Source organism: Geospiza fortis, unplaced genomic scaffold (assembly GCF_000277835.1).
Source record: "Geospiza fortis unplaced genomic scaffold, GeoFor_1.0 scaffold149, whole genome shotgun sequence".
Classification (NCBI taxonomy): Eukaryota; Metazoa; Chordata; class Aves; order Passeriformes; family Thraupidae; genus Geospiza; species Geospiza fortis.
This window is the reverse complement of record NW_005054671.1, coordinates 113,986-126,524: the sequence shown is the minus strand read 5'-3', so window position 1 is coordinate 126,524 and position 12,539 is coordinate 113,986. Positions and strand designations below refer to the sequence as shown.

Sequence of the window (12,539 nt, the reverse complement as noted above, 5' to 3'; positions counted from 1 at the left end):
CTTGGTTTCACTACCCAAAGAAGGGAGAAGTGAAACATCACACACAGACTCACAGTGACCTCGGCCTGCTCTATTCAAACTGGTGCAAATTTTGTCACTGACTCACACAACAGCAAAATCCAGCAGCCTGTGGTTCTCCCTTTGTACCACTTCAGTTTAAGCACCTGCTCCTCGTGGCTGTGCTTCTCCTCTCCTCCCCGTTTGCGTGTCCAATTCCACAGCACCAAAAGCAGAGGAATTTCACGGAGCATTTGCACTGTGCTGGCTGCAGTGCAAAGCAGGACTGTGTCTGGGGACAGAGTAAACTGCAGGAGAGGCAGAGCAGAGCTTCCCTCCCTCAGCAACCAAAGGTATCCAACACCATCCTAAAGGTGCACAAGGCACTTGGCCACTACAGCCAGGGGAGGGTTTTCCAAAACCCTCCTGACTGATGCTTTGGAGGTTTCTTTGAGCTCCCTGTGAAATGCAGTATTGGCTGCTTGCTCTCTACAGACCAGATGCATTGCAATCTATTTTCTAGACTAAATTTTCCCATTTGGATCAAGATCCCACTTGGGCAGGCCTCATAAAGGGACTGGCCCAAAGCAGGCACAGCAGCTCAGGATTTCACACCAGGCATCCCTCCCATGCTCCTGTGTCCTCCTGGAAGGGCCAAAGAGCAAATTTTCAGGCATTATCTACAAATGTCGGATTACTGCGCTGCAGCCATAATATTTTCTGAAAAATCCGTTCCTTAGGATTTTTTCTCCTGAGAAGCTGAGAGACCTCAGGAACAAAATGTAAACATTGATTATCTGCTGCTGTGGAATGCAACAGGTGGATCTGTGATTGGTCTCATGTGGTTGTTTCTAATTAATGGCCAATCACAGCCCAGCTGTCTGGACTGTCTCGGCCACTCACAAGCCTTTGTTATCATTTTCTTTTTCTATTCTTAGCTAGCCTTCTGATGAAATCCTTTCTTCTATTCTTTTAGTACAGTTTTAATATAATATATATCATGAAATAATAAACCAGCCTTCTGAAGCATGGAGTCAACATTCTTGTCTCTTCCCTCATCCTGGGCCCCCTGTGAACACCATCACACTGCACTGGTTACCATACTCCCCTCAAAAAACTCCTTGCTCACATTAAACACCTCCAAGCAGCCTGATGCCTTGCATGATATCCTTTGATAAGGGTAACAGGGAAAAAAAATCCTAAGTGCATGCCTCAGGATGTGTGGGAGGTGCAGCAAAGCCTTGGATGGTTTGATTTCCTCTCATGTGCACAGGATAAATAAGCATCTAGTCACTGATGGAGATCAGTTCTCATTCTTGAAAAAAAAACCAGTAAAACCAAACTTTGCAATACTAATGGGCAAGATACTCATCAGCTTTCCAAGTTTTCCAGTAAGAAAATTACACTTTTATCTACAAACTACACTCCAGAGAGAAATTAAACCATTGAGAACCACTGAGAGCACAGCAGCATTAGCATGGATTCATGGGCCAAATCAACAGCCAGTCTAATCTCAGGGTAAAAAAAGCATTTACTTCATGCAGCTCCTCTGATTCCCCCTGAATGAGCACATCTCTTACAGCAGAGATTACAGAGCTCATCCTGTAGCAGAAAGATAAACAGCACTGCAGCTTTCTCATAACCACTGCTGTATCATACTACATGATGCCTGATATCCAGCCACAGCAACACAGAAAGAGGGCTCCTGCAAGGTTTCCCTGTCAGAAATTGATTTCCTTCCTTCCCAGAGTCCAAAAAAAAAAAAAAAAAGAAAAAGAAAATAGAGAAGAAGCCTTAAGGAGGCTACTGTAGGGGAAATTGGAATATGAGTCAGGTCTGCTAGAGCCAGGTCAGCTCTGCTCCAGGGCTGTGTCACCGCACTGCAAGGGCAGGTCCAAGCTGGAGTCTCACTGGAGCTTCCCCCTCAGAACCCCAAATATTTTAAGCAAGCCACCCAGCCATGCAAGTGTTTCACAGTGCTGGTGGCCCACTGCCTGCCTAGCAAGTGCTGCTCATCTTCTGGGGCAGCTCAAACAAGTGGTTTTGGTCTCAGATGGCTTTAAGTTAAAGGCAATAACCAGAGCAGGACAGCAGTGGCCAAATGAATACTGAAATAGCACCTTCCAGAACACTTCTGGAGAAAGGCCCAGCCTGTGCTGGGGGCCAGGGCTCCTGCAGCAGCCAGGGAGCCCCCAACCTGGACCAGAGGAGACCACACCATGGATTCTGCACTGAGATGCTCCCAGCTGGTGCAGTCACTCTTCTCATCTCAGGTTTCTGTGCCAGCATGGAGAAGTGCAGCTTTTAAACCCTTGAGTTTCACTGGGGATGTTCCCACACAGAGAGGGAACATCTCACAGAGCTCTGTGCACCCCCTGATTTCCTGCCCCTGCATCACCAGCCTCGGGCACTATCATGCACATCCTTTTATAGAGCAGGCACAAAGTAAGCAGGCTCCTTTTTTTTTTTAACCTGTTAATGTCATTGACTGCCACCAGGGTGGGAGTGAATTGCTACAGTGCATCCCAGTGTCCCTGAAGGGAATGATAAATGCCACAGCAGAATGAAGATATGAAAGATGACTTCCTGCAAGCAGAAAGGGAGTGTGAGCTTGAGTGTGTCATCTATTACTGCCCAAGGTGAAAGGAGTCAGTAGGTACAGAAACCAAAACTCCCACACTGCCCTCCCAGGTCATGGCAGAAAAAGACTGCAGCCAGAGCATCTGCACTAAAATGAGCATCAGAATCATCTTGCTGGTAATTTGGATGGTGCACAGTGATATGAAGCTTGGTTTTTTATTTTTACCTTCTCCATTAGCACATGAAAGCATAAGGAAACTACCTGCCATTATGCTGAGACCCTGAAAACCAAGAAAGGGACACTCAGGTCAGCAGCAACCTCCAGCAGAAAGGCACAAGGAAGAATTACTACAAATACCCAGCAGGAGGGAACTGCTTCCGAGCAGCATTTCCCCAGTCACCCAAAACGCAGGCTTGCACCATGGTAACACATGCTGTCATTCCTTGCAGGGCTTGGGACCACATTCTGATCAATCAGCTACATTTCTGATCCTTTGTAGAGCGTTTTTTGTTGAACCAGAGGCCCTGGGGAGGAGGTGCAGCACGTGCAGCAAACGTGGCACAGTTTGCTGGCTCTGTCTCCCTGCAGTGCCACTCTGGCTGCACCTGCACAGGGGGAGCCCAGGCAGCTCTGGATGGGGTCAGGTGGGTGCAGAGAGGTTTGAAAGCATGGACTGTCTGCTGTCAGAGGTATCTGGGAACAGCCACACAAGGGAACCAGCAGGCAGGCTGAAAAGACTGATGTCACAGACAACTTTTATGAAAAATCCTTTCCTTAGGATTTTTCCTCATGAGAAGCTGAGAGGCCTCAGGAACAAAATGTAAGCAATAATTATCTGCTGCTGTGGAATGCAACAGGTGGATCTGTGATTGTCCCATGTTGGATGTTTGTAATTAATGGCCAATCACAGCCCAGCTGGCTTGGACAGAGAGCCAAGCCACAAACCTTTGTTATCATTCTTTGCTATTCTATTCTTAGCTAGCCTTCTGATGAAACCTTTTCTTCTATTCTTTTAGTATAGTTTTACTGTAATATATATCATAAAATAAGAAATCAAGCCTTCTGAAACATGGAGTCAGGTCTTCATCTCTTCCCCAATCCTAACACCCCTGTGAACACCATCACAGACTGACAGTCTCTGCTCTGCAGACCACAGCAGTGGATGCTTTTCTGAAGTTTTGTGCACAAAAGAAAAGGGCAGAACAGAAGATATTTCAAAAGCTCAGTATGAAAAAAATTCATGTTCCTCAGGATATAAAGCAGCATCTTCAGGCAGGCACAGACACAGAGTGCTGCCCAGCTTGTGCCTCCCCCACAGCAGGGCCCAGCAGCGGGTTGGAGATGGGACCAGACTGCCAGAGTGATGTGCAGCAGCCCTCCCTGTGCAGGTCTGCTCTTTGCCAGGGCCATGGGCCCATTGCCAGAGTCCACAGCAACTCACAGGGGAACAGCTGCCCAATTCTTGGAGAAGGAGTGAGCATATTGAAGCCACCCCCTGTGCCTCACCCTGATAAGCCATGCCTGTGCAGCTTGCAGCAGGACGGGGTGGATCACCAGGGGAAATGTTCTCATAAGTACAGGCTATTTATTTATTTATTCACAGCTTTTCCCTCAGCTCTCCTTGTTCAGCACTGCTGTTTCCAGTTTTCCAACCATCCCCACAAAGGCAGAACCATCACACCCTTAAGGAAACTGCCACAGAAGCCAAGCAGCTCAAAGCAGGTGCCAAGGCACCTTTTTCCCACAAAGGCAAGAGAGCAAACACATTTTCTCACCTCTAGGAAAGCACTGCTTGCTGCAGCTGGAGGAGCAAACACAACCTGTCATCTGCTTTGCACAACTGCTTCCCTCAGCTACAGGCTGGGTCAGGGGACAGGGGACACCGAGTCAGGAGGGCAAGTCCCAGCTGCCACTGAAAGGGATCAGAAATTGTCACTTCCATCTTCAACAGCAGAGGTTGGTCCCCCTCAATTTCACTGGCAAAGCAGCAGGTGCAGGGATGCATCTACCCCTGTCCCACCCCATGCAAATAAAAATCTCTGCTGGCAGCTGAGAGAGACACACATACATAAAAGAAGCACTGGATGGCGCTCCCCTGTGTACAGGAACAGTGCAGCAGCTTGGCAGGAACAGGGAAAAGGCTGGGAAAGGCTGCAAGGCTGGGAGAGGAACAGGAATAGCTGAGAGACAACTGCTAACAAGGCTTTTTCAGCAAATAGCATCAAGAGCCAAGTTATACCTGCAAGGGTTGCAGCCATCTCAGGAAGATGACAGCAACTCTCCCCTTGTATTTTAAGGCTTCAGGCTCCTGAGGCTGCTTCTTCTCCTTCTTCCCAGGTCAGCAAGAGGCAAAGAATTCAATGCATGACCTCACACTTCTTCAGATGCACAGCAGCAAATGCTCTCCCCTGATTTTTCAAATAAATCTGCCCCAGTGCAGAATAGCAAGACCAACTGTCTCACTGCTTCATAGCCAGAGAAATTGTGTAGTGGCTGGGTGTTCAAAAACTCATTAAATTAATGCCATGAAAATCAGTTTAAACCAGCATCGTAATCTCACACCAAACCAGATAGAACTGCTCACACAATCCCAGAGCTCAGCAATGAGCTCTCCCCAAGGCTTCCCTGGATCTGGAAAAGTCTGACCACAAGTACTCCCAGTCCTGACAGGGAGTCCAGAACGGACTGGGAGTACTTGTGGTCTTCCCAGAGCTCAGCAATGAGCTCTCCCCCAGGCTTCCCTGGTTCTGGAAAAGTCAGACCTTGAGTACTCCCAGTCCTGACAGGGTGGTTGTCAGCCCAGAACAGCTGCATGCCCTGAGAGCTGATGCAAAGTTGCATTGCTCTGCAAAGTCAGGCCACCAGCAGGGTCATTGTCACCAGCAGGGATCCAAAGCTCTGGAACTCTCCTCAGGACAGTGCCAGTGGGCAAGGACTCACCTCAGCCCTGTTCTGCCATTTCTGATTCCAGAACCACCTCAGCTCCAGCAGAGGGGACCCAGAGCCACTTGGTGACTGCATTATTATTTGAGATGAACAGGCACAGCTGCAAGCTGGAATGTGCAGAGACGAGTCCAGATGTGGCAGGCAGCATTCCCTGGAGTCATCCAACCTGAACTGGAGCCTTTGACCACAACCCTAGAGGTAAACCCAACACCTTCTCATCAGGCTGGCTACCAGGTGCTCCTGATCCCTTAAAGGGCAGTGAAATCACCAAAGGAAAATTAATTCCTTCAGTGTTTGCCCATGTCCCCTCTTTTGTTTTACCCCATCTAATGCAGTTTTCTTCATAAAGAGCCTTCTAGATGAACAGTAAGAGCAGAGATTAAAAAGACCACTTGCCTGCAGCACTGAGTGCCCAGCTTTCTCAGGTGAAGGAGAAAAGAGAACCTTGCATCTTTATTGAAGGCTAGCACTGCATGGGCTCACTGCTTCTCAACAGCCTCGTTAGTTTCCTTTGGAATTTGATAATCTTTGCATCCCTGGCACAGCTCTGCAATAAGCAGACAGGTTGTGGAACTGCTCCTGCCCCATAGGTACATTTCTGAACAAAAAGCTAAATTGGGACCAGCAAAAATAGCCACCCAGCCTGCTCAGATGAAATCACACTACCTGTAACCCAGTTTGCCAGCAGCACTGGCATATGGAGACTTAACCCTGCCTGATCTCCTCCTGCCTATATCCAGCAGCAGAGGGAGGAGGAAGTGTAGTGTAGAAGAGAAAAAACAGTTCAAAAGATTAGCTTTAAAATCTTGTTAACTTGCACCTTTCTTTCTTGAGCGTTGAAGGGCAGGAGAAAAACTGAATCTTCTTTGCTGCAGACACACGAGACCCTTTCTGAAGCACACAGAAGGTGCTGTCCTGAGCTGGCCCATCACTCCTGAGTAACACATGAGCACCTTTCACCCTCAGACAGGCAAATGTGGCCACACAGGAACACCTCTATCAGCCTCCAACTGCAATACAAACATACAAGCAGCCTGTCCTCAGCATGCTGCAGACGCACAGAACTGAGGCACTGCACCCAGAAAGGGAAGAGGGGACACAAAGAACACAAAGGGAAGCAGAGAAGTGGCTCCTCTTGCTGGTGGCAGCTCAGTGAGGAACTCCTTGGCTAAGCAAAGTGCACACAGGGTCAGAGGGGCAACAGAGAAATTCCTGGGAGAGATGACCTCTGCTGGTTTTATGCCTTGGTTCTCTTGGTTACATGGACACAACATTGAGCAAGGGGAATTTCTGCTCAGACCACAGGGATCTCAGCATGCACAGGTAGAGGCTGTCAGTACCAGCCACTCCAGTCTCACAGGAACGTTTCTATCAATAACCTAAAGCAGTTTGAGCCAACATTTTTGGATACTTTGGTGGTTGAAACAATCAAAATTGCAAAAACATACATTGTTACTTTATACAACAGATTTTTTTCATTCTGATGCTTTTCCAGACCATGCATTAACTGTGCCGCTAAGTGCAAATCTGTTTTTGTCTTTGTAAGCAAAATGCATTTCAATTTAATGGCCAGAAAGGTGTTATGCAGCACTCCAACCTCTCAAACAAGCCTTCAGTGCTTCTGTAAAGCAGATCTAATATGTCCCAGTCCTGGTCTAAGTACAGGCATTATCCAGGAGCAAACTGAACATCCCACCTCTTTTATGACTATTTAAAGGTTTAAATGGACACCACTGCAACACATTAATCCCTGACACAGCACTACAGCAGTTTAACAGCAGCACTGCTGTCCCCAGCACACACCCACTGATGCAATCTCTGAACACAGCAAGAGTTTGCCTAACATCTTCAGCATGATTTTATTTCTATCCTCTCCTGCGACAAACAACTTTTCCCATTAGTCTTTCAATGCTGACAGTTTTAAATATAGGTAGCATTCTTCAGTTACAATTTAAAATGCTAAATTTCAAGGAGAAAATAAACTTGTACCAGCACGCTTTCAAACTGCCTCAATGAGAGGAGCACATCAGATAAAAATCAATGTATTCTTACTTTGTAGACAGCCTTCACTAATCATGATCAGCTCAGACATTCCAGTTGAAATGTAACTTCACCCCAACCTCTGCTTCCATTACAAAACCACAACTCAGGCAGGAAGAGCAGGCCTGCAGTGTATTTGACTCAACACTACCATTCACATAGCAAACAAAAAAAAAATCCCACCCACCCACCTCACCCCTCCCAAGACCTGTGCAGGTACACACACAAAGAATTCCTGACAAACCACAGAGACATCTCATCTGGTTGGAAAAGACCAAAGATTGTGGAATCCAACCATTAACCCAGCACTGCCAAGGCCACCACTGAGCCGTGTCCCTGAGTGCCACATCCATGTGTATTGCCACTGCCTCCAGGGTGGTGATTCCAACACTTCTCCAGGTGTCCTGTTCCATGGTTTGACAACCATTTTGGGGAATAAGTTTTTCCTAATACCCAACCTAAAACTCCTCTGGTGCAATTTGAGGCTTTTTCTTCTTGTCCTATCACTGTTATCTGGCAGAAGAGACCAATCCCCACCTGGCTACACCCTCCTTCCAGGGACTTGTAGAGAGGGATAAGGTCTCCCTTGAGCCTCCTTAGGTCCAGGCTGAGCCCCCCCAGCTGCTCCTCATTAGACTTGTGCTCCAGACCCTTCTCCAGCTCCACTGCCCTTCTCTGGAGCCTCTCCAGCCCCTCAATGCCTTTCCTGTAGTGAGAGACACAGAACTGGACACAGCACTGGAGGTGTGGCCTCACCAGTGCCCAGTACAGGGGGACAATCCCTGCCCTGGTCCTGCTGGCCACACTCTTGCTGACACAGGCCAGGATGCCACTGGCCCTCTTGGCTACCTGGACACACTTAGCTGGATCTTTTTCTAATGGAGCACTAACATAGCATTGGTAAATCTTCAGTGAATTAATTAATATAATTGCATCACACAAAAAAGAATCATGGCCTAGGACAAAGATTTTGGGTACCTACTGCTTCTTTCCAAGGCTCTGGCAACTGTTTGACACCCCAACTGTCGGACTTTCTAGCACACTTCTGGTAAAGCATTACACATTCTGTTTGCGCAGTCAATAACTCTCAATATGAAAAACCATTTTATTGCAAACTTCTAAAAGGACAAAATGATCCCAACTGAAGCAGGAATCTGGCACGTAACGTGCTCAGAATTTTTTACAAAATAATTACAATCCAAGAAAAAATGCCTACATAAATGAGCACAAGTATCATAAAGTATAAAAGCTACAAGACAAGAAAATTATAGTTCTTTCAATACGAAACATGCTTCAGGAGCTGTATCCTGTTCTTGCACATTTCATGATGTAACTTTCGTTCGAGAAATTATTTCATTCACAAAACTGTTGTTCTTTGCCAGCACATCATTTCTCAGCTGCTTCAACTTGACTTTGATGTCTTCTTCTGACATATCTGTCAAGGGCAATGCTTTCACTTGACAAAGAAAATCCTGAATTATCTTTTCACCTTCCTGAAATGGAGAGAAGGAAAAGAAAACAGAAAAGGTGTTTAGATTGCAAGCAGGAATTTTCCAAATTCCCTATGGATACAAAGTATTGTTCATCAGCAGAAACTAAGTGCAGGCAAAAATCATGGCTATTTTTGTCCTTGCTATCAAGTTCTGAACACCAGAACAAACCACTTACACTGGCACCAGAAGTTCTTCCATGCATGAGCAAAAAGCACCAGCTGATCAGCATAAATACAGTATTTAACATTGCAATCTCCTGTAAGTGTTCCACACTTAATTCCAGTGTGCAGCAACGTGAGGTGAGCACAGCCAGCAGTAAAAGAACCAGAATGGTCATATTACCCAAACTAGTTACTTTTGGAAGGGACTGTCAGTCAAAAGCAATGCTTCAATATGCAAGAGGAAAGGACAAATTGTAACCAAGCAACTGCAGAGTGGCCGTCACCAAGGAGAACAGATGATAATTAAGCTTTATGCATATGCTTTTACACAAACAGGCAAAGTGGAACTTCTAAACAATCTGACTTAAATAGCAAGAACAAACATTGCAATGAACAGTATTCAAAATCCCTGTATTGGGAACAACCGGTCCAGAATGCAGAAGTTTGTCCACTCCTCTGCATCGTAGAATTCTACTGAAAAGTTCACTTAGTTTTCCTCTTATCATTTAAGATTGATGCAGTAGTTTTCAGTGCAGAAGTTTCCAAAAAGTAACAGCACCCTTTTCCCTCTACACACGATGTTAACCAAAGCAGACAAATTTTCTGGGTGAGACATCTAAAGCTCTGCCATTCTATTGCCTAGAGGGCTTATGGTATATTTTCTATTACTGAAACACCCAAGAATAAAACATGATCCTGTATTTGTCACAAGTGTTTGCTATGTCAATTTAATTTACACCAACTTAGGACCATGCAGCCAGGTCCAATTAATCTAAAAATTCCTTCACCACAATGCCTGACACAGGAAAGGTAATAGTGGAGCATCTGAAGTAGCTGGAGGGGAAGGCTTCTGGAAGTAAAAAGCAGAACAAACCAGAGATTGTTCCTGGCTCAGTAAGTGGATCTGATGCTTTAGATGAACAACAAATGCAGTTGACCTCTGAAACTGAAAATAAAGTAACAGGTAACAGCCTCTGTCTAGAGCAAAGGCTTTTTAAATGTAGGAAGTGTTTTGGATGTAGACTAACACTTCAAGGCTTCCATACACTGGAGCAGTCCCGAGGCTGCCAGAAGGAGATCAGGGTGGTACAAGGCTGTGGGGTTTCAGGCTGGCTGCTGGGACACAGAACAAAGCTCTGTGGTTTTGCAGGTTTGTGTGCATGCAGCAAGGACGACCTAGCTAGGCTGGACAAAAACCAATGCAAGCCACAAAGCAGCAGCACTGGATTTCCCAGGAAGCTGCCACAGATGCCACCATCAGGACTCTTAATCCAGGAACAAGACAACACAAGATATTCTGTGAAAGCTTCCTGGAGCCTTTGTTTTCCTCTACACTGCCTGCTAGCAAAGCTTCTCTAAAGAAACTTTGTTTTGTGACACTGTAAATCAGGTGTCAATCAGCCATTCCAGGTACTGATTGGTGTGTAATTTGGTATGATCAGCTTCTGAGATGTAACAATTCTCATGGGACATGGAAGGGCACAAAGGAGAAGGCTGGGTATCCAGTTTTCCTCTGGTGTGAACAGATCTGATCACACTGGGCTCCAAGAACACCATGGCACCAATGAACACTCACACAAGGGGGAGCAAAACCAGGTGTGACCCAACTGCAGAGCCAAGAATATTCAACAGAATGGTAACAAAAGCTGTATCTTAAATCCACGTTTTTAGATAAAATTCTTGCCTACATTAACTTGAAATTAATCTAAATCAAACTCACTACCCCTGAACATCTCTTCAACTCCTAACGAACATCATAGCGAAGCCATTTTGTAATGGAAAAATACATTACAGGGTAATTATCCTCAGGCTTTGGGGGAATCTGAATCCTTAAATGATTTTGCTTCAGCAACTCAAATTTTAAAAAAATATTTCTGACAGCAAACCTCTCTTTCTCTGTATAATTTCTTGGCTGGTGGTTCTCCTTCAGATTCCTTGGACTTGCCAATGTTTTGAAACTCCTCCAGCTCCAATGCTTTCTCTCTTGCACTTTCTATCACATGTTTTGGGAAAGCTGCCAACTCTGCTACATGTATCCCAAAACTCTGGTCACAAACACCTGGATGCAGAGGGAAAAAACCCAGTTAAGAATTCTTAGAAAACAATATGGCTACACAGAGATTATATGGACATGCTTGAAATAGTTCTCTGTTCTGAAAAATTAAGTGTGTCACATTATTTGTTTCTGCTCAACACTTTCTGATTTACCTTTTCTACTAAAAATGATAACACAAAGAATATGCTCTTATTTAATTAAGCTCTATTAGAGCAGTAATTGTAGAGCTCCAAAGTGCTTCAAGAAGAAATGGAAAACTCTTCAGACAGAGAGAATTTCCCTCTAGTATTTGAATCAAATCAAACAATGATTTTTATTAAAGTATTTTGGCACAGTCTGTAGAACATAATAATTTGCATGTTTTTAATAGGTACCTCTGACATTTACTCTATACCTATATAAATATATATATGTGTGTGTATAGATAAATATTAAATGTTGTATTCTCAATCATCTCTCTCCTCCTTTCTATCTGTACCACATAGTTCCTCAGTCTCCAGGAGTCATCTTTAATTATATCAAAATCTCTCAACTGTAACTTCACACTTACTTCAATTAATACACTGTTCATAACGTGTTCAAGAAAAGTCCTCTTAATTGCTCAGAATATGTAAATTATACACAGTTACATAAAAAAATTTTCACTTCAGTATCAAAAGCCCTCTGATAAAAATCTATCAATTCTTATTTGTTTACATTATCATAATTCCATTTGTCCTCCCACAGATATTGCTACATCCTTTTAATTCTGGTCTCCAGCAAGGAGTTAAGAATAAATTAATAACACTTGCAAAATGACAGTTGAGGGTTTTTTTTTTGTTAACTAATCATCTATTAAATACCAGATAACCAAAGAATAGGTGAAGGAAAACTTAGCATTTAGACTTTTTCTGTTTTATTAACCCTGTAATCTCTCAGGTTTCTCAAAGGAAAGGAACCCATTTAAGCAGGAATTCATCTTCTTGATTTTGTTTTTAAAAAAGACACCTCCCCAGACCCAGAGCTAACTCAGTTCTCAGTTCAGAGAATCCTGAGCAGAGGCCTGGAGAACAGAACTTCATGAGTCTCCTCTTCTGGTGATTTTGTCACTCTTTAAGCACAAAGACATGGTTGAAAACACTGTGTAAAAGTTCCTTATCATGCTTTTCAGGTCTGTTTATACATTTGAAATGACATCAAACCTGCTACTTGTTTCACAACACAGTTGTATCTGAGCTGCCTATATGCACATCCCTGATGGAGCAATATGACAACCCCAAAAGGGA

The 12,539-nt window shown here is 44.7% G+C and overlaps 1 protein-coding gene across 1 annotated transcript in view; it reads right to left on the bottom strand.

Annotated features, from left to right (window-relative positions):
- Positions 1-8,645: 8,645 nt before the first annotated feature.
- The window catches only part of MSH2 (mutS homolog 2), a 53,293-nt gene continuing 49,399 nt past the window's right edge, over positions 8,646-12,539 (bottom strand). The window contains exons 17-18 of the mRNA XM_014311148.2: positions 11,105-11,277; positions 8,646-9,057 (exon numbers count right to left, since the gene is read on the bottom strand). Coding sequence (XP_014166623.1) covers positions 8,887-9,057; positions 11,105-11,277 — 344 coding nt within the window. The 3' untranslated portion in view covers positions 8,646-8,886. The remainder of the gene's footprint in view (positions 9,058-11,104; positions 11,278-12,539) is intronic.